Raw genomic sequence first — 22,708 nt, forward strand, 5'->3', positions numbered from 1 at the left:
CCAAAGTAGACAAAACAGAAATATTAAGGTTAGTCTTGTTGATATTAATGATATTAATATTGTTTATACATGTCTTAAAGTGCACCTATTACTGTTTTGAAACGTGCCTAATTTTGTTTTAAAGGTCTCATACGATCGATTTTTACGCGCATCCGAGGTCAAAAACACACGTCAACGTGCTCATCATTTAAACTGCAGCATTACCGTTTTCTCCAGTGTCACAGACGACTCGTTAAATGATCCGTTCTAAAGGATTCGTTCTAAACTCCTCCTTTCAGAGAGCATACTCTGCTCTGATTGGTCAGATGTCCCAGTCTGTTGTGATCGGTCTACCGCTGTCAGCGAGCAGACGATGAAGACCAGAGGCGGGGCTTTTTATTACAAACCTACCTAGGTTAGTACAGGAAGTAAAGTCTGGAATCACTAACGACTCGATTCAGCTGTTCAGAATCGATTCCTTCTTTTTGGGAGTCGATAACTCCGTCTGTCGTGCGCTTTGATTTTTGAAACTCTGCAGACTTTAAATTCATTTTAAAAAATTCATTTGATTTATTTAGTTATTTATTTATCCCGAACGTCTTGTTACCCGATTATGCAATAATTAATTTCAACCTCTAAATAAATACATGAGCAGCGCTTTATTTAATTATTTAAACAAATTTTTTTTTTTTTTTTTTTTTTACAATGTATTATTTAAAAACTTTTTATTTGGTTTAAATAAATAAATAAAAGCTTCAGGTTATCAGGAAGTGTCCTTCACCCTTTACCCACTTTCTCGTCTGGTGGAGTTGATGTTTATCTCATCTTAAAACGTTTGTTTGATTAATCTAATTTATTCTGTCCATCACCAAAGAGTCCATTAACGTCATAACATGTAAATGAACCGAGTCTAAAGTGCAGCGTATTTGCTGAGTGAAAGGCGATTAATACGGTTCATTAGAATAAGAAATTTATTTAGATTTAGATTCACAGCAAAAAATTAGTTTTAGCAAGTTTTATTTCTCTAAATCTTCCCGGTGTGACATACCATGAACACACACACATACAATTCTGTTTACGCTCTAGAGTAATATAAATCCATCGGTTACATTCACACGTCATACTTCATACAGTATCTGTAAGGATTAACATCGAAAGGTTTTATATGTTTGTAAGTAAAAATGTAAAGAAATGTAGTGAACGTTGAAACAAGAACACTCCGCTGCTCCCTCATCACTTCATCCGGGCTCCTCCGCGTGTTTCTCGGGGCGACGAGGTGGATTTTTAGCTCAGGCCTTATCGTCCGCTCCGCAGATCCCCAGCAGAGTTTTCCGATAATCCCCCCCTGTGTCAGACTGGAACACACAGGTTTACACAGCTTTTAATTACACTGAATGTCGGAATTAAGTGTGAATGAAGCTCGGGTTACGGTTTAGAAATGCGTCCGGGTTAGGAATAAAGTGCAGGTGCCGTTTCAGCTCCGCAGTTTCAGTGTAAATAAGAGTTTTCTCCTCCCTGATCTACTGCCGATCGTTCATTCTCACGTGCCGATGCAAATGAAACGATTTGAATCTGTAAGAAAAACAGCATGGACGCGTCGTGCTGCTGAATTTCTGATGCAAAGCGGAGGCTGGAGGACCAAAAGAAAAGAAACTGATGCTCTCTGTAAACGAATCGTTTGTATGAGAGTCGTTTCTTTTTAACGAATGGGTCAAACCGGTTCACAGGTTCGTCTGATTTGATCAATTCTGAATCAAATTTCAAATAGAAGTAAAAAAATTTTATTTTTTTTTAAAAACCCAACACCATCATCACTGACCGTGTTCAGATAATGGAAACGATTCATCCGGGTGAAACTGATTCACTTACATCGGACATTCGATTCACTTAAACTGACAATCCTTTCTTTCTTACTTTCTTTGTATTACCGTTCTTACATTTTCTTTCATATCTTACATTTTTCCTTTCTTTCTCTTTTTTTGTTGTTTTTTTTATGACCTTTTTTCTTCTTTCTTTATTTCCATCCTGTCTTTTTCTTACATGTTCCTTACTTTCTTTCTTCAAAAGATTTTTCACCTTTTAAATTGTTTTACCTTTTTTTTTTTCTTTTCTTTCTGTTTCCTCTAGTCTCTTTCTTCAACATTTCTTTTCTTAGTTTTTCTTTCATTCTTTTTACACTCTTCTTTGTTTCTCTTTACAGCTTTCTTTCTTTCCCTTTTTTGTTGTTTTATTCATTTGTTTCTTTCTCTCACATCATTTCTTGCGTTCTTATTTCTTGTATATTACCGTGTTCCTTTTATTTCCTTTTCCTGCCCTCTCTTTTCTCTTTTGCTTTCCTTCTTTAATTGTCTTTCTTTCTTTCAGCTGCATGATCTGTTTGCTCTCCTTGCCTTACTGAAGGCTAATCCTACATTCTCATTTATCCTAAAGTGTCTCCTTTCTTCAAAACTCGAGTGAGACGAGGAAGTTGTTCAGAACCGAGTATAAACGGTCGGCGGTATCACAGTAACCGGTTCACAGAGAGTAGTAGGAAGTTCTCGGTCATTGTCAGGGTGAACGATTTTCTAAACCGCTTAGAGAAACCTGGAGACTATTGCAGGGAGCGTGGGGCAGAAGACGGGGTACACCCAATCCATCACAGGGCACAATCACACACACGTTCACACACTACGGACACTTTGGATACGCCAATCATCCTTCTGTGCATGTCTCTGGACTGGGGGAGGAAACCGGAGTACCCGGAGGAAACCCCCGCAGCACGGGGAGAACATCCAAACACACACAGGGCAGCGGCTAATCCGCTAATCCACCGTGTGGCAGTTGTATTTTAATCGCGAAGAGGAAGTCGTTTACAATCGAGTATAAACGCTCAGATGCATCACAGTAACTACTGACACAGAGATGAAGAGAAAGTAGGAAGCAATGGCAGAAAATCCCCCACACACACACACACACACACACACACACACACAAGTTCTCAGTCAGTGTCAGGGTGAATGATGGGAGTATTTGTGTAAACACTCTGCTCTTACGTACCTCGATATCGGAGTACAAGGAGCGGCCGAACAGTTTTTTATACTCGGCCTTGATGTCCATCATGTCGATCTCGGAGCGGCTCACCATGATCCGAGTCAGCACGGCCTCGTTAGTGCCCGCGCCCTGCAAAATAATCAGAAATATTAGATCATTAATAAATAATTAACCAGGAAACATCGGCTAGCTGACGTACGGAAGAGAGCGGCACAGAACAGTGACCTGAGCGGTAGAGGTGGGCGTGTCAATCATTTTTTACTTTATTTATATTTGTTTTTCCTTTCCTTTATATCTCTCTCTCTCTATCGGTATAATTCTTTTTCCTTTCTTGTACTTTATTCTTCTTCTATAGTTTCTTGTTTTCTTTCCTTTTTACATTCTCTACTTATTTTCTTTTCCCTAATCGATCTAATTTCACTTTCTTTTACTTTCTTCTTTCTACTAATTCAACTTACTTAATCTTATTTTTCTTTCTTTTTCACTTTCTCTGATTGATCTTCTCTCTCTGCTTATTCGTCTCTTTCTTTCTGTCTGATCTGTTTGCTGTCTTTACCTTCATACTCTTATGGAGAAGCTCTGCCATGTACGCCGGGACGCTCTTCACACATTTCACTGCAAGGACACACACACACACACACACACACACACACACACATTAATCAGCCCTAAACGAGATCATTAATTTAAAAGAAATTGATTTGAACAAAACTATATTTCAATATTTTAAAATAAACACAAACACACAACATCATGCAGGGCCTGTACACAGACAAATTCAAAATTGTCCCAAGCATTCAACATACCTATGGCTACTAAAACTTCCTCTAAATTCCCGGACATCTCGCTCTCGATGCTCTGCTGCAGGGTTTTCCCGCTCAGGTTCTTATATTCCACCAGGGCTTTAAATAACACACACACACACACACACACACGGAGCATTCAGATTTCTGTACAAGTTCTGATACAGTACAGAATTTTTATTTCAGTCTCCAGTCTGACTCTCACTTTGTCGGAGCTGAGGAACGCTCCTGTGGCAGAGGATATCGATGAACTTGCTCTCGTCCGTCCCCCATTTCTTCTCTCCGGCCTCGTACAGGACCTGCGCAGTCGAGCCCCACGGTAAGTGCGGAACATGGTAAATCACGGTACAAAACTTTGTTGTTTAATAAAATGTAATCTAATGTTTACTTGATTACAAATGAAAATACGGTGAACATACAGTCTGTTCTAGAAAGAAAAATTTATAATGATTATAAAAATCTGATGTTTCTCCTACAAAGGAACGTGAATAATAAACACAGAGGCCAGGCCTCCCTCCTTAGGAATAACAAGCACCGAGGACACGTCTCTTTCCTTAGGAATAACACCGAGGCCACGCTTCCTTCCTTAGGAATGACAAGCGCCGAGGCCACGCTTCCTTTCTTAGGAATAACAAGCACCGAGGCCACGCTTCCTTTCTTAGGAATGACAAGCGCCGAGGCCACGCTTCCTTTCTTAGGAATGACAAGCGCCGAGGCCACGCTTCCTTTCTTAGGAATGACAAGCGCCGAGGCCACGCTTCCTTCCTTAAGAATGACAAGCGCCGAGGCCACGCTTCCTTCCTTAGGAATGACAAGCGCCGAGGCCACGCTTCCTTTCTTAGGAATAACAAGCAAAAAGGTCACGCCTCTTTTTTTCAGTGGATTTTTGCTGAAACAAACATTTGCACGAAAAGAGTTTCTGTTTGACTTTACCTTCGCGTCGGCTTTGGCTTTAGCAGCGTCCACATTTTTACTCTCGTCCCTTTTGCCCTGTGAGTTAAACAAAACAAGCGGCTCACGTTACACACGTTACACGTTTTCATCCATCAGCCAGAGATGCAAAACCTCCCATAATGCACCGACCTCAGCCAGGGTGATCAGAGTTTTCCCAAAATCCCCCGACACCTCCGACTTCAGATCGTAAGTCAGCGCTTTCCCCGTCTCTGTAACACACCGTCAGTCACATTACATCAACTTCACAGCGTGTGACAGTCACATGATCTTCTAAACCAGAATAATAAAACTACAAACCCTGTAAGTATGCGTCAGACAGAGCTTTGATCTGATGGTTGGATCGGGAGGCGAGGATCTCGATCAGCGTGCTCTCTGTAGTTCCGGCTCCCTGAGACGCCACAGACAGAGACTTTTATACCGGACATTATAATATCTGCTGTGATAATCATTGCCTCGTCGATATTAGAAGTGTCACGAGATTAAAAACTTTATCGTACAGCAACGAAGCAAAAAAACAAAAAAAACAAAAAAAAAAACGAGCTTGTTTTTAGCTAGCATGTTAATGTTAACGTCAAGCAGTTATTTTGCTAACATCTGCTGTTTCGTGCTTTCTGCAGCACTGCGTTTGTGAATCGGAGATGCAATCGCCTGCCACGACACAAACATATCACTAGCGCACTAGCTCAAACTGGAGAACGTCTGAAAGAGGAAGGTTTCTCCGAGTTATGATCCATCGGCACACTGCAACGTTCAGGGACGTTGACGTGAGGGTGTATATGAGCTGGAGTTCAAAATTTAAATTTCACTCCGACTTCAACCAAACAGCTCGGATTGTGAATCACTCTGAGCTGCTATTACAATCAACCCGGTCTTATCCGACTCAGTAATGCCTTTTTTTAAAAAAAAAAAACGTTATTTTTAACCAGAAACTGTACACACGCTGTAGCTTTAACGATTTAAAAGACCTAATCCGAGTTGTTTTCGATCACCACGGTAAAACAAGACGACACACAGAATATAACAAGTGTAAACCTCTTACTTTCATTGCCTTTCTAATCTCCTGCATGTCGAACTGAGCCGGCGGGGTGACGAGAGCCACCAGGATGTCCTCAAATTGTCCATGAGTGTCTCCCTCCAGAGCGTCCACGAGAGACTGCAAATCAACATGCAGACTAAACCTGAATCACTGAGCGGTGGAGAAAACTTACAGCCGCTACAGGGTTTGTTGGTAATATCACTCGATCCTAACCTCCTGTCCTGAAAATGGCGGAAAACGTTAAGTTACGGCGTTATCTCTGACTGTTATACAAAAGCGCTGACACTGGAGACTCCTTCCATAATTCATTTTGAAATAAACATCTCCTTAAAGAATCAACCTTTTTTTTTTTTTTTTTTAAATGCATTTATTGTGGTGCGTCCACTGGACGAGCCCCTGTGAACGAGCTGTTACTATGGAAACGATACAGTACAGTATGGGCACTGCAGTCAGAGCTACTGTTATAGAAAGTTAAATCAACAGCTTGTGACCAATCAGAATGCAGAATTCATCAGCGCTAAGAGGAGATAAAGGACAGTGCTGTGTGTGGTAAAGGAATGGTTTCGAGGGGAGTTTTTACCTTTCCGGTCACGTCCTTGTACGCTTTACAGATCTGCTGACGCTGAGCGCTGCTTCTCTGAGTCAGAATGTCGATCAGAGTCTTCTCGGTAGTGCCTTAAGACAACACACACACACACACACACACACACACACACACACACACATAATCTTTGAGACAATGTGGGTGTTCTTCACCTCCACACTGGTGTTAGGTAAATTTACTCAGGGCGGGAATGCAAACATAATAATAATAATGATGATGGAGGTTTTCTGGAGCGCTCCTCTCACCGATTCCCTCGATGGCCTTCCGTAAAGCAGCAGCGTCTTCACCTGCGTTAAAACCCACTTTATCTTTAATGGTTCCTCGACCCTGAGAGACAGAACAGAACGACACGGAGCACGTTAATAAGGTGCTCACGAAGAAGGAAGGAAGATGAAGAAGACGAAGAAGACACAAGGACGGGCTTACAGAGAAGGACAGAGAGTCCGGTGAATCCAGAAGGAGGCTCAAATCATCCTGAAACAAAGGAGACACAAGAGTGTATAATCCTAACGCTTCAATGGCCGTGCACTTCTCCATGCACGTCTCCATGCACGTCTCCGTGCCAAAAACAGTGTCGAAATCTGATATCCGTTGGCAGGTTACCAAATTGTGATGAAAAATGCAGAAACAAAAAAACACACAGCTTTTTAGATTTCTTTTTTGGAATATCTTTTCTTTAATCGAACGAAAGTAATACAGTAAAAGTTTTCTAGAAATGAGTGCAAGCTTCATTTATCATTTGCATGATTTACAGTTTTGCATTCAACTTTAGGGGGAAAAAAAATAAGCAATGTTTTACTGTATTACATTCATTAATACATAATACCACGCACACCCCAGACACCCAGAAAACCTCCTGTCCTCCGAAAACAGATGGTACCATGACACATTAAGAGCCAGGGGGTGTAAACTTTTGAGCAGGATGAGTAGTGTAAATTGTTATTAATAAATACATACATAAATACAATTAGCCATCAAATGTGAATAAACTTGACAAGAAGCTATGAGGGGGGGTGAAAACTTTTGCACTCAAGAAAAAAAACCGTTTCAGTGTTACTGTACTTGTTGATTACATCTGGAAAGATCTGGGTTTACAGCTGAGATGATCCAAAAGCTGTGTGTGTTTTGTTATTTGTTATAATATAATATAATATAATATAAAATAGGAAGCTCTGTGAAACCAAACACACTAAATGTTGTTCGAATCTGAATGACACCTTCTTGTCTTGAGGGTGTGTAAACTTTTGCATTTGAACAGTATGAATATAACGAGCATCAAAAAGAACAGAAACTCTGTCACACAGTCCCTTCAGTTTATTACACTACTGACTTGGTTTACAGTTTAAACATCTGTACGCTTGCAGTTTAAACATCTGTACGCTTCTGTGTTAACGCAGAAAACAAAATGCAACAATTTCCTGACTCACCCACTGAGAAGCCATTCCAGATGTTAGGATGGGTTGTAACCCTGCAGTGAGAGATTATACACTGTGTTATCTGATGTTCTCCTCCTCCTCTCTACAATGCTTCACATTTCTAACACTACAGAATACTACTAATAATAATGAAGACTTTCCTGATCCTGATCCTGAGTGTGCCCCAAACACCAAGCTCTGCACATTCCTCACTTATTACATCATCTCTAGCTCACTATAGTGAGTCTTCTGACCACTAACACTGGACAAAACATATCATGCACTGGAGGTTATAGTACACTCTATACCCTGAAAACGGACTCAAAATGGATCCAAAGTTTATCCGAATACGCACCGAGAGAACGCAGGGTTTATCCGGACAGCTACACGAGTCTCTGTTTGCTTTATTTTCTCAATAAAGTGATAATAATAGTCCGTTTTATTACCTTATCTCGATGATAATCTTCTTGAACACTCGATAGACCTTTCCAGGCTTGCGTTTAGACCAAGGAGACGCCCGAGCAACGCAGGAAATGAATCAACTTCCGAAGTCAACGATCTGCTTTATTAGCCATGGGCGGTGCGAGTCACTTCACTGAGTCGACTCTTTGGAATTGAATCACGAGACGTGGATTCGTTTGATTCACCGCGCAGACTTTATTCTGTAAAGTAATCCCTCGTAGTATTTAATTATGCCGTACATTAGGTAGATAAGCACTATTATATCTTTATTTGTATTTATTTATTTAAAAAAAAAAAACACTTTTTATCCATTTATACAAGTTTGGAAATATTGAACGTCATTTCAGAGCACTTTTCCAGTGCTATCTAGCTAATCTAGTTTCAGGTTGGATTTATTCATGTCTTTTAAAAGTTACTCAGATGAACAGTTTCCTAAAAAATAAAGAAGAAGAAGAAAGAATCACATTTGGTTTCACTTTAAACTCATTTACTTAAGCGATCCAGGGGAGTCAGAGTCATTTTAGCTAATGGGCTACATCACACTGAACTGGACCAAAACAACTAGTTTAATGAGCGATAACACACCAACACCTCATCTTAAATAAAGTGTTCATGTTTAACCCCATTTTGATCTGAAAGGCACCTTATGAATGTACAAACATATATAGCAGTTAAAAACCAACACAAACTTTAAAACATGCTAGTAGGTGCTTTGGCTAGGATAAAATGCTTACTGAAGATGAATGAATGAATGAATGCTAAATCATTAACGCATTTTGTCAGTAGCTGAGTTTATGGCCCTGGGTTTATTACTCTATTTTGCCTCCTAGGGGAATTGCAAAGACCACAAAAGGGTTTAATTAGGGGGCCAAGCACTAAAGAAAAAAAGCGCTAAATGAAATCGAATTGAATTGAATTAAAGATGCCAAATTTAGCATGTAGCATCATGAGACCAGCCCCAATAAAAAATTGTTTCTCTGATTTTCGATATACAGGATGGTTCGTGAATAACACGCAAAGAAATTTGATAGTAAAGCAAACTTGGGCGTCTCTTAGCAACCTCGTAGATGGATTTTGACTAAACTTTCTAGTGAAATATTCCATCCTGGGGTCTCAAAGAAGTTGATATCATTTCAACTCTAGATGGCGCTATAAGTCAGTCATCGGTGCGTAAATTTGCTTAGAACTTTTTAACCTCTCGACATCAACTCAAGCCTCTTGTTCGTCTCGATTCCCTTGAAGTTTTACTGACGTGACAGATCTGTCGTACAGTAAGAGCAATTCAGTAGTAACATGATCACACCATCCTGTGATTGATTATTTTCCTCAAACAGCATGACACACAGTCTTTTATACTTATTGACGTGCGATCCCATCTGTTGTGGGAAAATGGTTCTTTTTTATATAACTGTTTGGAATTGTTTAATATCATTTGTAAAATGATTGCATTTTATAAGAAACCTGATGGCACTTACTTTACTATGCTCATGATTGCAATGACTGTAAAGTTAGTAGATATAAAATGTATTTTGCAAAAAACATGTTTTACTATTAGGGATGATGATGATGATGATGATGATGATTCTCTCAACCATCCTATTTTTTTTTTTTTATTGAAGTAACAGAGTACATAATAAATAAAATCTTTTATAGGGCTCACCTTGATCTTGGAAGCAGAAACGACAGGAAGTCAGCGCTCCGGTTCTTCACGAGATATAGAAGTGTGTTATAAGACGTCTGCTACTTCAGTTGTGGAGCTCTCCATCTCTTCCTCGCTCCTCTTCATCCTCTTACACATGGTGCACAGCAGGTAGGTGCAGACGAGCAGATAGAGAGCCACGACGAGCCACACCACGGCGCTGAACACGGCGAAGCACAGCAGGTTCTCGTCCATCTCTACTGAGCACCAACGCACAAACACACACACACACACACACACACGTACGCACGGAGACAGAGACAGCACAGACGTGTTTGTACAGTTTGTACACTAAAGTAAACGTATATATGACGGCGTTCTGTGCAAACATCAAAATATAATTTAGTGTCTCCTGTGTGAAGGCAATCAGAGTGGAATTGTGGGTAACGGCCTTCGGTCGCCTCGGCTGAGTCAGGAACAGGAAATGAAAAGAGAACAAGGCCATAAAAAAAAGAAAGGATACAAGATACAGCCTTCATACTGTAGATGAATCTCTGTAGCTGTACTCTACAATGACGGTATGAAAAGTTTACACGCCCCTTTTAAAATGGCAGGTTTTTGTGACATAATACAAAAATAAAACGAAGATAAAGTCACGTCAGGTCGTTTTCCACTTTTCATGAGACGCAGCAACCAAACAAATTCAAGTGAAAAACAGATAGAAACACAGATAGACCACTGCTGAAGCCGTGGTCCACAAAGACCTCACAAAGCCTGTACAGGGTCTCACCGTCGAAAGGTTTAGATCAGGAGAGGGGTACAGAAGAATTTCCAAAATGTTAGACGTACCATGGAAGTGGAGAAAAAAGGAGTACCGCAGTGACATCACCAAGAACAGGACGTCCCTCCAAAATTGACATAAGGATAAGATAAAAGCTTACCAGGGAGGCTGCCAAGAGACCTACGGCAACATTAAAGGAGCTGCAGGAACATCTGACGAGTACTGATTACACATGTAACAACAATCTCTCCTATTCTTCACATGTCTGGGCTATGGGGTATTGCAGCTACATGGAAGAAGAACAAAAAACATCCAAGCCCAACTAAATTACCCCAAACCATGTGACAAAATGTGATATGTTCTGATGAGACCAAGGTAGAACTTTTTGGGCAGAATTCTAAATGATATGTTTGGTGCAAAAACAAGACAACTTATCACTCAAAGAACATCAAAGCCACGGTGAAGCACGGTAGTGGCAGCATCATGCTATGGGTTTGTGTCTCTTCAGCTAGGATTGGGGCTCTAGCCAAGATAGAGCAGGGGTGTCCAATCATATCCGGAAAGGGCCGGTGTGAGTGCAGGTTTTCACTCCAACCAAGTAGAAGACACACCTGAGTCTGAGACAAGCTCAACTGATTAAACAGCTGGAATGAGTTGTGGCTCCTGCTTGATTAGAACGAAAACCTGCACCCACACCGACCTTTGAGGATAAGATTGGACACCCCTGTGATAGAAGGAATCATGGATAGCTCCAAATCCCAATCAGGTCTGGCACAAAACCTGCAGGCTTCAGTTATACAGCTGACGACCTTCCAGCATGATAACGACCCAAAGAAAGAAAGGTTCCACTTTTCCCCCACAAACAAACAAACAAACAAACACATATGACGTAAAGATTAAGGTTGATTTGTTTCCATACTGTGCTGTTAAGGGGAAATAATCAAATTCATGGTGGTAACAGTAACTCTGCTTCATCATACCTCCCTGTCATTGGTTATTTTCCTAAAACAGCACCACACGGTTTTATTTCTCTTAAATCATAGCAATTTGTCAACGATTGAAATGTTTTTATTTATTAAAGAATGACACACCTTACTTTTTTTTTTTTATCCTTTTATAGTTACACAAGTCCGTTCTTTTTCTCACTGAAGTAAACAGTATCTATAAACAAGTGTTTATTCAATGTGTGATTTGTCTCCCTCTGCTGGATTTCGCTTAGTATTACAACTACGGCTCTTAATCCAACATGAGTTCAGGGCTTTCTTCTTTCATTCTTTGTACTGCTAAAGCTTATTTTTGTTATATAGAACATACCTGTGGCTCTCAGTTTCTTTTGCAAACTTTGAGCTAATCTCCGGTTCATTTGATCTTAGCATTGAAAATGAAAGATTTGTCCTCCTAAGAGTTTTAACATTTATTCAAGGTTGAGGTGCAAAGAGAAATCTTTTTTTTTAAACTCTTATTAATATTATCATATTTGATACTTCACATCCATGCTCAGGAACGGTCAGAAACACACACACACACACACACACAGGCGTGCGTGCACACATCCGGAAACACAAACATTCCTCTTCTGATAATTCTGTATTTTTCTGCCCGTTACCAAAGAATCCATTAACGCTGTAATAACAGGTAAATAAAGTGCTGCTTATTCGCTGATTAAAAGGTTATTAATGTGAGTAAGAAATACATTTTCTGTCATTTTGATTTTCTGATTTTTAAAGTTTTTTTTTGCTGTAAACACAAATTCAGAGCAAATAATTAGGTTTGATACGTTTTATTTCTCGGAATTAGTGTGTTAGATCATACTTCATACTTCATACAGTATCTGTAATTATCGACGTCGAAAGTTTTCATATCTCTGTGAGTAAAAATACAAAGAAATGAATGCAGTCGTGAGCATCGAGGAAGCAGCGGCGTGTTCTGGTTTGATCATCTCGGCTCCTGCGTGTTGTGTTTCTCAGGGTGATGAGGAGGATCTCCAGCTCAGGCCTCCGCTCCACAGATCCCCAGCAGTGTTTTCTCATAATCTCCTGCTGTGTCGGACTGGAACACACGGGTTTATACAGCTTTTAAAACAACACACACTTTTAATCAAAAGAAAAAAATTAGATAGTGGAGAAATGTTTCTGGACTGGGGGAGGAAACCGGAGTACCCAGAGGAAACCCCCGCAGCATGGGGAGAACGCACAAACTCCGCACACACACACACACACACACACACACAGGGCAGCGGCAGGAATCGAACCCCGGACCCTGGAGGTGTGAGGCGAACGTGCGAACCACTAATCCACCGTGTGGCAATTGTAATTTAATCGCGAAGAGGAAGTCATTTACAATCGAGTACAAACGCTCAGATGCATCACAATAACTACTGACACAGAAATGAACACACACACACACACACACACACACACAGAAAGTAGGAAGCTCTCGGTCAGTGTCAGGGTGAATGATGGGAGTATTTGTGTAAACACGCTGCTCTTACATACCTTGATATCGGAGTATAAGGAGCGGCCGAACAGTTTTTTATACTCGGCCTTGATGTCCATCATGTCGATCTCGGAGCGGCTCACCATGACCCGAGTCAGCACGGCCTCGTTAGTGCCCGCACCCTGCAGGAAAAAAATTAAAAACGAACCAGGAGAAGTGAACAAGACTGAACCTGCTGTACAGATACACTGCTGGCGGCAGGATTCACCTCACACACTTTCACCCTCATCACATTCCTGTCAGTCATTTCACAACCTTTTAAACAAAAGGCACGGAGAACCGAGCCGGAGAAGAACCCAAGCGTGAAAGCAGACGTGCAAGATAGCTGTACAGGACAGCACCTGAACACCAGCTCAGTATAACGTGAACATAATACAAGTAGAAATACAGGCTCAACCAGGTGCACGGGTTTACTACACGGGTTTACTACACGGGTTTACTACACGGGTTTACTACAAAGCGTTACTTCCTGCTTAAAAAACACGTGTAAATGGAGGGAGAGGCAAAAATATTTAAGCTTCAGTGCTCAGCTGTGATATTTCCAACATTTATATATTTTTATTTTTAAAAAGACGGGCGTGTCCGCGAGCCGGACAGACGGGCGTGTCCGCGAGCCAGACAGACGGGCGTGTCCGCGAGCCGGACAGACGGGCGTGTCCGCGAGCCGGACAGACGGGCGTGTCCGCGAGCCGGACAGACGGGCGTGTCCGCGAGCCGGACAGACGGGCGTGTCCGCGAGCCGGACAGACGGGCGTCTGCAAGCCGAACAGAAGGGCGTGTCCGCGAGCCGGACAGACGGGCGTGTCCGCGAGCCGGACAGACGGGCGTGTCCGCAAGCCGGACAGACGGGTGTGCTCACCTTTCTCACTTATTCTTTCATTCTTTCTTTTCATACTTTCTCTCCGTTTTATTCTATTTTATTATTTTCTCTCATTACTTTGTATAATTTTTTCCCTCCATTTCTTTCTTTTTCTTCCTGTATATCCGCTGTGTGATCCGTTTGCTGTCTTTACCTTCAAACTCTTATGGAGAAGCTCTGCCATGTACGCCGGGACGCTGTTCACACATTTCACTGTAAGGACACACACACACACACACACACACACACACACACACACACACACACACACACACACACACACACACGTTCATCAGTGCTACAGAAAAAACAATTAACAATAAAACCCCTGTTTAATAAAATGAATTTTTTATAAATCAGTGCAAGATCAACACAGAATCTAACATTTCCGAAAAGATTCAAACGTGTGGTACCTATGGCTACTAACAATTCCTCTAAATTCCCGGACATCTCGCTCTCGATGCTCTGCTGCAGGGTTTTCCCGCTCAGGTTCTTATATTCCACCAGGGCTTTAAATAACACACACACACACACACACACACACGGAGCATTCAGATTTCTGTACAAGTTCTGATACAGTACAGAATTTTTATTTCAGTCTCCAGTCTGACTCTCACTTTGTCGGAGCTGAGGAACGCTCCTCTGGCAGAGGATATCGATGAACTTGCTCTCGTCCGTCCCCCATTTCTTCTCTCCGGCCTCGTACAGGACCTGCGCAGTCGAGCCCCACGGTAAGTGTGGAAAATGCACAGATGCAGGTTTATGATGCAAAACAATACACATGTGGTTTAATATTGTGCAAATTATACATTTCATCCAGAAAAAAAAGGATGTTGGCGTTGAGAAGTGGGAGGCCACGCCTCCTTCATTAGGACTAACAGCCACTGAGGCCACGCCTCCTTCATTAGGACTAACATGTACTGACGCCACACCTGCTTCATTAGGACTAACATGTACTGAGGCCACACCTCCTTCATTAGGACTAACATGTACTGAGGCCACACCTCCTTCATTAGGACTAACATGTACTGAGGCCACACCTCCTTCATTAGGACTAACATGTACTGAGGCCACACCTCCTTCATTAGGACTAACATGTACTGAGGCCACACCTCCTTCATTAGGACTAACATGTACTGAGGCCACACCTCCTTCATTAGGACTAACATGTACTGAGGCCACACCTCCTTCATTAGGACTAACATGTACTGAGGCCACACCTCCTTCATTAGGACTAACATGTACTGAGGCCACACCTCCTTCATTAGGACTAACATGTACTGAGGCCACACCTCCTTCATTAGGACTAACATGTACTGAGGCCACACCTCCTTCATTAGGACTAACATGTACTGAGGCCACACCTCCTTCATTAGGATTAACATTTACTGGGGCCACACCTCCTTCATTAGGACTAACATGTACTGAGGCCACACCTCCTTCATTAGGACTAACATCTACTGAGGCCACACCTCCTTCATTAGGACTAACATTTACTGGGGCCACACCTCCTTCATTAGGACTAACATGTACTGAGGCCACACCTCCTTCATTAGGACTAACATGTACTGAGGCCACACCCCCTTCATTAGGACTAACATGTACTGAGGCCACACCTCCTTCATTAGGACTAACATGTACTTAGGCCACACCTCCTTCATTAGGACTAACATTTACTGGGGCCACACCTCCTTCATTAGGACTAACATGTACTGAGGCCACACCTCCTTCATTAGGACTAACATGTACTGGGGCCACACCTCCTTCATTAGGACTAACATGTACTGAGGCCACACCTCCTTCATTAGGACTAACATGTACTGAGGCCACACCTCCTTCATTAGGATTAACATTTACTGGGGCCACACCTCCTTCATTAGGACTAACATGTACTGAGGCCACACCTCCTTCATTAGGACTAACATCTACTGAGGCCACACCTCCTTCATTAGGACTAACATTTACTGGGGCCACACCTCCTTCATTAGGACTAACATGTACTGAGGCCACACCTCCTTCATTAGGACTAACATGTACTGAGGCCACACCTCCTTCATTAGGACTAACATGTACTGAGGCCACATCTCCTTCATTAGGACTAACATGTACTTAGGCCACACCTCCTTCATTAGGACTAACATTTACTGGGGCCACACCTCCTTCATTAGGACTAACATGTACTGAGGCCACACCTCCTTCATTAGGACTAACATGTACTGAGGCCACACCTCCTTCATTAGGACTAACATGTACTGAGGCCACACCTCCTTCATTAGGACTAACAGCCACTGAAGCCACACCTCCTTCATTAGGACTAACAGCCACTGAAGCCACACCTCCTTCATTAGGACTAACAGCCACTGAAGCCACACCTCCTTCATCAGGACTAACATGTACTGAGGCCACACCTCCTTCATTAGGACTAACATGTACTGGGGCCACACCTCCTTCATTAGGACTAACATGTACTGAGGCCACACCTCCTTCATTAGGACTAACAGCCACTGAAGCCACACCTCCTTCATTAGGACTAACAGCCACTGAAGCCACGCTTCCTTCAGGGTCTGCATTTCCTTAATTAATAATATTAATATTAATATTAATAATAATAATAGGCATACATAAAGGCCACATCTCTTTCAGTAGAAATAATAAGCACAGAGGCCACGCCTCCCTCATTAATAATAATAATAATAATAATAATAATAGGCACCGATACCTCACCTCCCTGATTAATAAAAATAGGCACAAAAGCCACATCTTCCTCATTAATAATAATAGGCACAAAGGCCACACCACTTTCAGTAGAAATAATAAGCACAGAGGCCTCACCTCCCTCATTAATAATATTAACAGAAATAGGCACAAAGGCCACGCCTCTTTCTATAGAAATAATAAGCACAGACGCCACAACTCCCTCATTAGGTCTGAGACGCAGAGGCTACACCTCTTTTGTTAGGAATAGGCATCGGGGCCACACCTACTTCACCCTGAACCATTAGAAGGGGAGAGGTGGGGCATTAGCATTGCTCAAATGTAGCTGTTAAAGATTATTTCAGCAGAATTTATCACATTAAATAGTTCAATTACATTCATTAAGGTGTAAACGCTCCACCCCCTGCACTCCTGTTCACACCCCTAATCATTTCCTAGTTCCAAACATTTGCATGAAAAGAGCTTTTAAACGGAAATCTGCAGTTTGTGTCTGACTTTACCTTCGCGTCGGCTTTGGCTTTAGCAGCGTCCACATTGTTACTCTCGTCCCTTCTGCCCTGTGAGTTAAACAAAGCGAGCGGCTCACGTTACACACGTTACACGTTTTCATCCATCAGCCAGAGATGCAAAACCTCCCATAATGCACCGACCTCAGCCAGGGTGGTCAGAGTTTTCCCAAAATTTCCCCCCACCTCCGACTTCAGATCGTTAGTCAGCGCTTTCCCCGTCTCTGTAACACACCGTCAGTCACATTACATCAACTTCACAGCGTGTGACAGTCACATGATCTTCTAATCCAGAATAATAAAACTACAAACCCTGTAAGTATGCGTCAGACAGAGCTTTGATCTGATGGTTGGATCGGGAGGCGAGGATCTCGATCAGCGTGCTCTCTGTAGTTCCGGCTCCCTGAGACGCCACAGACGGAGACTTTTAACCAAATACATCATTTATCACACACACACACATTTATTAAAAAAAATAAAATAAATCATATTTACACTTGAGCGTAAATGTGTGTGTTTGTGTGTGTGTGTGTGTGATTACACTTTTACTGCTTTGTGCGATTCATAAAAAGTACGTTTTTAATTGAAGTCCTGATTAAATTAGAGTACATGTATTTGATCCTTTTTAATCACCAGGATAAAACAAGACGACACACAGAATATAAAAGTGTAAAGCTCTTACTTTAATTGCTTTTTTAATCGCCTTCATGTCGAACTGCCCCGGCGGGGTGACGAGAGCCACCAGGATGTCCTCAAAGTTTCCTTTAGTGTCTCCCTTCAGAGCGTCCACGAGAGACTGCAAAATCAACACGCAGACTAAACCCGAATCACCGAGTAAACGTACAGTCCTGCACGAACACTGCTACAGGACGATACCGAGTGTCTTATTCCCCTTCTCATCAAGCTCGTAAACCTGCGCTCCTGTCCGAGCTGCCGTTCTAGAGAATGACCTGGTTCGTCAACACCTTCTGACCACCCCGAATGTAAGCGTGGGCATACGAGCAGGACATGATGATAACCGGCTGTCTCTGGTGTTTCTTAGTCTGAACTATGGAGCTCTTCATGAGCTAACTGAAGGGTTTGTGGTTTTTTTTTTTTTGTTTGTTTGTTTGTTTATTTTGAGGAGATGATGGAGCGGTGGAGTTTTTACCTTTCCAGTCGCGTCCTGGTACGCTTTACAGATCTGCTGACGCTGAGCGCTGCTCCTCTTAGTCAGAATGTCGATCAGAGTCTTCTCATTGGTGCCTTAAGATGCCAACACACACACACACACACACACACATAATCTTTCAGACAATGTGGGTGTTCAAACATAATAATAATAATAATAATGATGATGATGATGATGGAGGTTTGAAGCGCTCCTCTCACCGAATCCTTCGATGGCCTTCCGTAAAGCAGCAGCGTCTTCACCTGCGTTAAAACCCGCTTTATCTTTAATGGTTCCTCGACCCTGAGAGACAGAACAGAACGACACGGAGATGAAGACGAAGATGAAGAATGCGCAAGGACGGACTTACAGAGACAGACTGCGAGTCCAGTGAGTCCTGAAGGAGGCTTAAAATCATTCTGAGACACGAGACTAATCGTCCAACGCGAATGCGCGTCCAATACACAGCGATGCAGTTAAACAGTCATGTTTACACACTCATGTCCTCGGTTTGTAAAACATTATTATATCACTTCAGTGTCGCACCAAATATATTTTTTCTACTTTCTCATTATGCCTTTGTCTTTTTATTTAAAAAAAATTTCTGACTTTGAAATGAAACCTCTATCGCTACGGTGATCTGGCTGATAAACATGGCGGGGTGTCTCATGTAAACAAATAGGAATCCGTTTTTCGCTTTCGCTAAGACACAACACTTCTAAACGCAGAGTTTAGTTAACGCTCAGAGTCGGCTACACCCCACACCACACCTCAAATATCGTTTAGTTGCGTCACAGGTTCCCAACCCTTTTTTTAAATTTAAAAAAAAAAAAAAAAAAAAAAAAAAAAACAATGGCAAAGAAGTCAAACAGGTTTATGGCAGCAATATGTTTAGCGTGTTTACGTTCATAGATGCTTCTTTATTATCACAAATAACAAAGTGGTATACATTTTTATTTATTTTTAAAAAATACATACAGCTTTTGTATCAAATACTAAAATAGTAAAAACATCGCATGCAAAAGTTTTTACACCTGATACAATCACTGTACATTCATTCGTTTACTGGAACACACTCGGGAAGGAACGTTAATTAGCTGATTAACCGGATCAGGTGTGTTCGAGCGGAAAAAAACATTAACACGGCCAAGACCGTAACCGAGGTTAGAAACGTGCGTGTAGAATGAAGGCAAAATCCCGAGAGGATCTCAAAGCTGTCTTCGGCGTTTTTGCTACCTGTGGGACCGGTTGCACCAGCTGGACGTACAGTACACCTGGCTGTGAAACTATACTGGACGTAAAACGCACCACAAGTCCTACGTAGAAGTCCGAGTACTAAACCTAGTGATCATGAAGTAACATCTGCGAGCCCAACATCATCGCCTCTTAAGGGTGTGTAAAGTATTGCATTTTAACTACAGGACTATAACTAGAAGAACCTGTTATTCACGAGACAACAACATGGCGCGTTGTATTTCTTCAAATATCTGAATCTTGCTCCGGTGATGGGTTTTGAAAGGAATCTCCAGCCACTAACAGGTGGAAAGATCCTTTAAGTCAGGCATAATGTGATTTCTCTTCAGTTTATTACACGGTCGTCTTGTTTACAGCTTCACACACATGTGAAACATCTGTACCGGAGATCTTCAGTCCGATCCACACACGGCTGCAGGTTTTCATTCCAGCCAAACTGGAGGCAAACTTGATGGCTGACTGGATGATCTGATCAAACGAGAGAAGCCAGGTGTGGCACCTGTTCGGCTGGAATGAAAGGATGCAGCCACACCGGCTCTCTCTCTCTCTCTCTCTCTCTCTGGATAAGACTGAATACGCCTGATATATACTTCTGTGTGTTAATGCAGAAAAGATAAACCTCAAAATTACTTTACTCACCCCAGGAGAAGCCATTCCAGATGTTAGGATGGGTTGTAACCCTGCAGTGAGAGATTATACACTGTGTTATCTGATGCTTTCCTCCTCCTCCTCTCTTCAATCCAAGACCTTCATTAGATCACCTGTATAATCACCCTATAGTAAGTATTCTAAACACTAACTGCACAATAAGGACTAAACCCTGCAGAAAAGATATAATGCACTGGAGGTTATAGTACACTCTATACCCTGAAAACTGACTCAAAATGGATCCAAAGTTTATCCGAATACGCACCGAGAGAACGCAGGGTTTATCCGGACATCTGCACGAGTCTCTGTTTGCTTTATTTTCTCAATAAAGGGATAATAAAAGTCTGTTTTATTACCTTGTCTCGATGATAATGTCCCCTAACACACGGTGGTGTTTAGAGCAGGCAAACACTCGACTAATGCAGGAAGTGAATCACCTTTCCCGAAATCAGCGCACCTTGTTTAATAGCGATGGGCGTTACGAGTCACTTCACTGAATCGATTCTTTAGAATAGACTCGCGGGATTTTGATTCGTTTGATTCACCACGCAGACTCCATGATAAATAAAAGCTTTCCTCCGACTAATTCCCCAAATTATGGTTTTAACATACAGCGGTTTTGCATAAGTTTTGACACCCCTAGCTTACTAACTTTCATTTGCTATGCTAACAATCCCCTGTGTGTGTGTGTGTGTGTGTGTGTGTGTGTGTGTGTGTGTGGTGCTGTTAGCTAACACAATGTAGACATAACTGAGGGAAATGATCTAGTTATACAGTATATACTATAGTCAAGTTAGCTTAAAACTGTAAGTATTACATGTAATGTTTACAACGCCTTAAAAATATTTCCTTATAGCACATGAAAAATGAGCGTTACCCCACTCGGACCATGGTGAAAGGACTGATGTTTTTTCACTGGTTGTGATCGTCTACGTTTCTATGGTTCTGAACAAAACTGCATGTGATTGACGTTTTGACCACTGGCGCGCCGTCTCTAATATCTTCTTACTCTAGACACTAGCTAGCCACTAACCTTTTCCATTTCAATTACATCAACAAGGAGTAGCAAGAAAGCTAACTGACTAAATACATATTTATTAATTAGCATGAATTAGCATGACTTCGGCTTTTTTCTTTCTTTTTGTGTATTTTCCAACACAGATATGAACTCTGAGGGGAGAAAGAAAGGAGGAAGAAAGAAAGAAAGGAGGGGGAAAAGAAAGAAAGAAAGAAAGAAAGAAAGAAAGAAAGAAGGAAAGAAAGAAGGGAAGGAGGGAAGGAGGGAGGGTGGAAAGAGAGAGAGAAAGAAAGAAAGAAAGAAGGGAAGGAGGAAGGGAGGAAAGAGAGAAAGAAAGAAGGAAAGAAAGAAGGAAAGAGAGAAAGAAGGAAAGGAGAGAGGGAGGAAAGAGAAAGAAAGGAGGAAAGAAAGAAGGAAAGAAAGAAAGAAAGATGGGAAGGAGGAAAGAAAGAAAGAAAGAAAGAAAGAAAGAAGGGAAGGGAGGAAAGAAAGAAAGAAAGAAAGGAGGGAGGGAGGGAGGAAAGAGAGAAAGAAAGAAGGAAAGAAAGAAAGAAAGAAAGAAGGAAAGAAAGAAAGAAAGAAGGGAGGGAGGAAAGAAAAAAGAAAGAAAGAAAGAAAGAAAGAAGGGAAGGAGGGAAGGAGGGAGGGAGGAAAGAGAGAAAGAAAGAAAGAAAGAAAGAAGGGAAGGGAGGAAAGAAAGAAAGAAAGAAAGGAGGGAGGGAGGGAGGAAAGAGAGAAAGAAAGAAGGAAAGAAAGAAAGAAAGAAAGAAGGGAAGGAGGGAAGGAGGGAGGGAGGAAAGAGAGAAAGAAAGAAAGAAGGGAAGGAGGGAGGAAAGAAAGAAAGAAAGAAAGAAAGAAGGGAAGAAGGGAAGGAGGGTGGGAGGAAAGAAAGAAAGAAAGAAAGAAAGAAAGAAAGAAAGAAAGAAAGAAAGAAAGAAAGAGAAAGAAGGGAAGGAGAGAGGGAGGAAAGAGAGAAAGAAAGGAGGAAAGAGAGAAAGAAAGGAGGAAAGAAAGAAGGAAAGAAAGAAAGAAAGGAGGGAGGGAGGGAGGAAAGAGAGACAGAAAGAAGGAAAGAAAGAAAGAAAGAAAGAAAGAAGGGAAGGAGGGAGGGAGGAAAGAAAGAAAGAAAGAAAGAAAGAAAGAAAGAAAGAAAGAAAGAAGGGAAGGAGGGAGGGAGGAAAGAGAGAAAGAAAGGAGGAAAGAAAGAAAGAAAGAATGGAAGGAGAGAGGGAGGAAAGAGAGAAAGAAAGGAGGAAAGAAAGAAAAAGGTAGAATGGAAGGAGAGAGGGAGGAAAGAGAGAAAGAAAGGAGGAAAGAAAGAAGGAAAGAAAGAAAGAAAGAAGGGAAGGAGGGAGGGAG

At 41.8% G+C, this 22,708-nt stretch overlaps 2 protein-coding genes across 5 annotated transcripts; both read right to left on the bottom strand.

The window, feature by feature from the left end:
- Window positions 1-932: 932 nt before the first annotated feature.
- Window positions 933-20,706, bottom strand: LOC124629034 (annexin A3). Of its 3 annotated transcripts, none has more exons than XM_047160981.1 (14): window positions 20,688-20,706; window positions 7,834-7,874; window positions 6,833-6,880; window positions 6,652-6,733; window positions 6,383-6,477; window positions 5,806-5,919; window positions 5,064-5,154; window positions 4,896-4,975; window positions 4,746-4,802; window positions 4,018-4,111; window positions 3,816-3,911; window positions 3,566-3,624; window positions 3,016-3,138; window positions 933-1,334 (listed from the first exon to the last, which is right to left on the bottom strand). In XM_047160981.1, exons 2-14 carry the CDS (start codon window positions 7,846-7,848, stop codon window positions 1,269-1,271), a joined length of 1,020 nt encoding a protein of 339 aa, XP_047016937.1. In that variant the 5' UTR covers window positions 7,849-7,874; window positions 20,688-20,706; the 3' UTR covers window positions 933-1,268. The 3 variants fall into 3 exon arrangements, with proteins under 3 accessions (XP_047016937.1, XP_047016936.1, XP_047016938.1); XM_047160980.1 differs by lacking the exon at window positions 20,688-20,706 and adding an exon at window positions 8,268-8,423; XM_047160982.2 differs by lacking the exons at window positions 5,806-5,919; window positions 20,688-20,706 and adding an exon at window positions 8,268-8,422.
- Window positions 12,468-20,775, bottom strand: anxa3b (annexin A3b). 2 transcript variants are annotated; one of them, XM_053686565.1, is made up of 13 exons: window positions 20,688-20,775; window positions 20,323-20,444; window positions 18,651-18,732; window positions 18,430-18,524; window positions 17,962-18,075; window positions 17,592-17,682; window positions 17,424-17,503; window positions 17,274-17,330; window positions 14,676-14,769; window positions 14,472-14,567; window positions 14,213-14,271; window positions 13,199-13,321; window positions 12,468-12,752 (listed from the first exon to the last, which is right to left on the bottom strand). In XM_053686565.1, exons 2-13 carry the CDS (start codon window positions 20,335-20,337, stop codon window positions 12,693-12,695), a joined length of 966 nt encoding a protein of 321 aa, XP_053542540.1. In that variant the 5' UTR covers window positions 20,338-20,444; window positions 20,688-20,775; the 3' UTR covers window positions 12,468-12,692.
- Between the last annotated feature and the right edge of the window lie 1,933 nt (window positions 20,776-22,708).

This window comes from Ictalurus punctatus, chromosome 16 (genome assembly GCF_001660625.3).
Source record: "Ictalurus punctatus breed USDA103 chromosome 16, Coco_2.0, whole genome shotgun sequence".
Taxonomy (NCBI): Eukaryota; Metazoa; Chordata; class Actinopteri; order Siluriformes; family Ictaluridae; genus Ictalurus; species Ictalurus punctatus.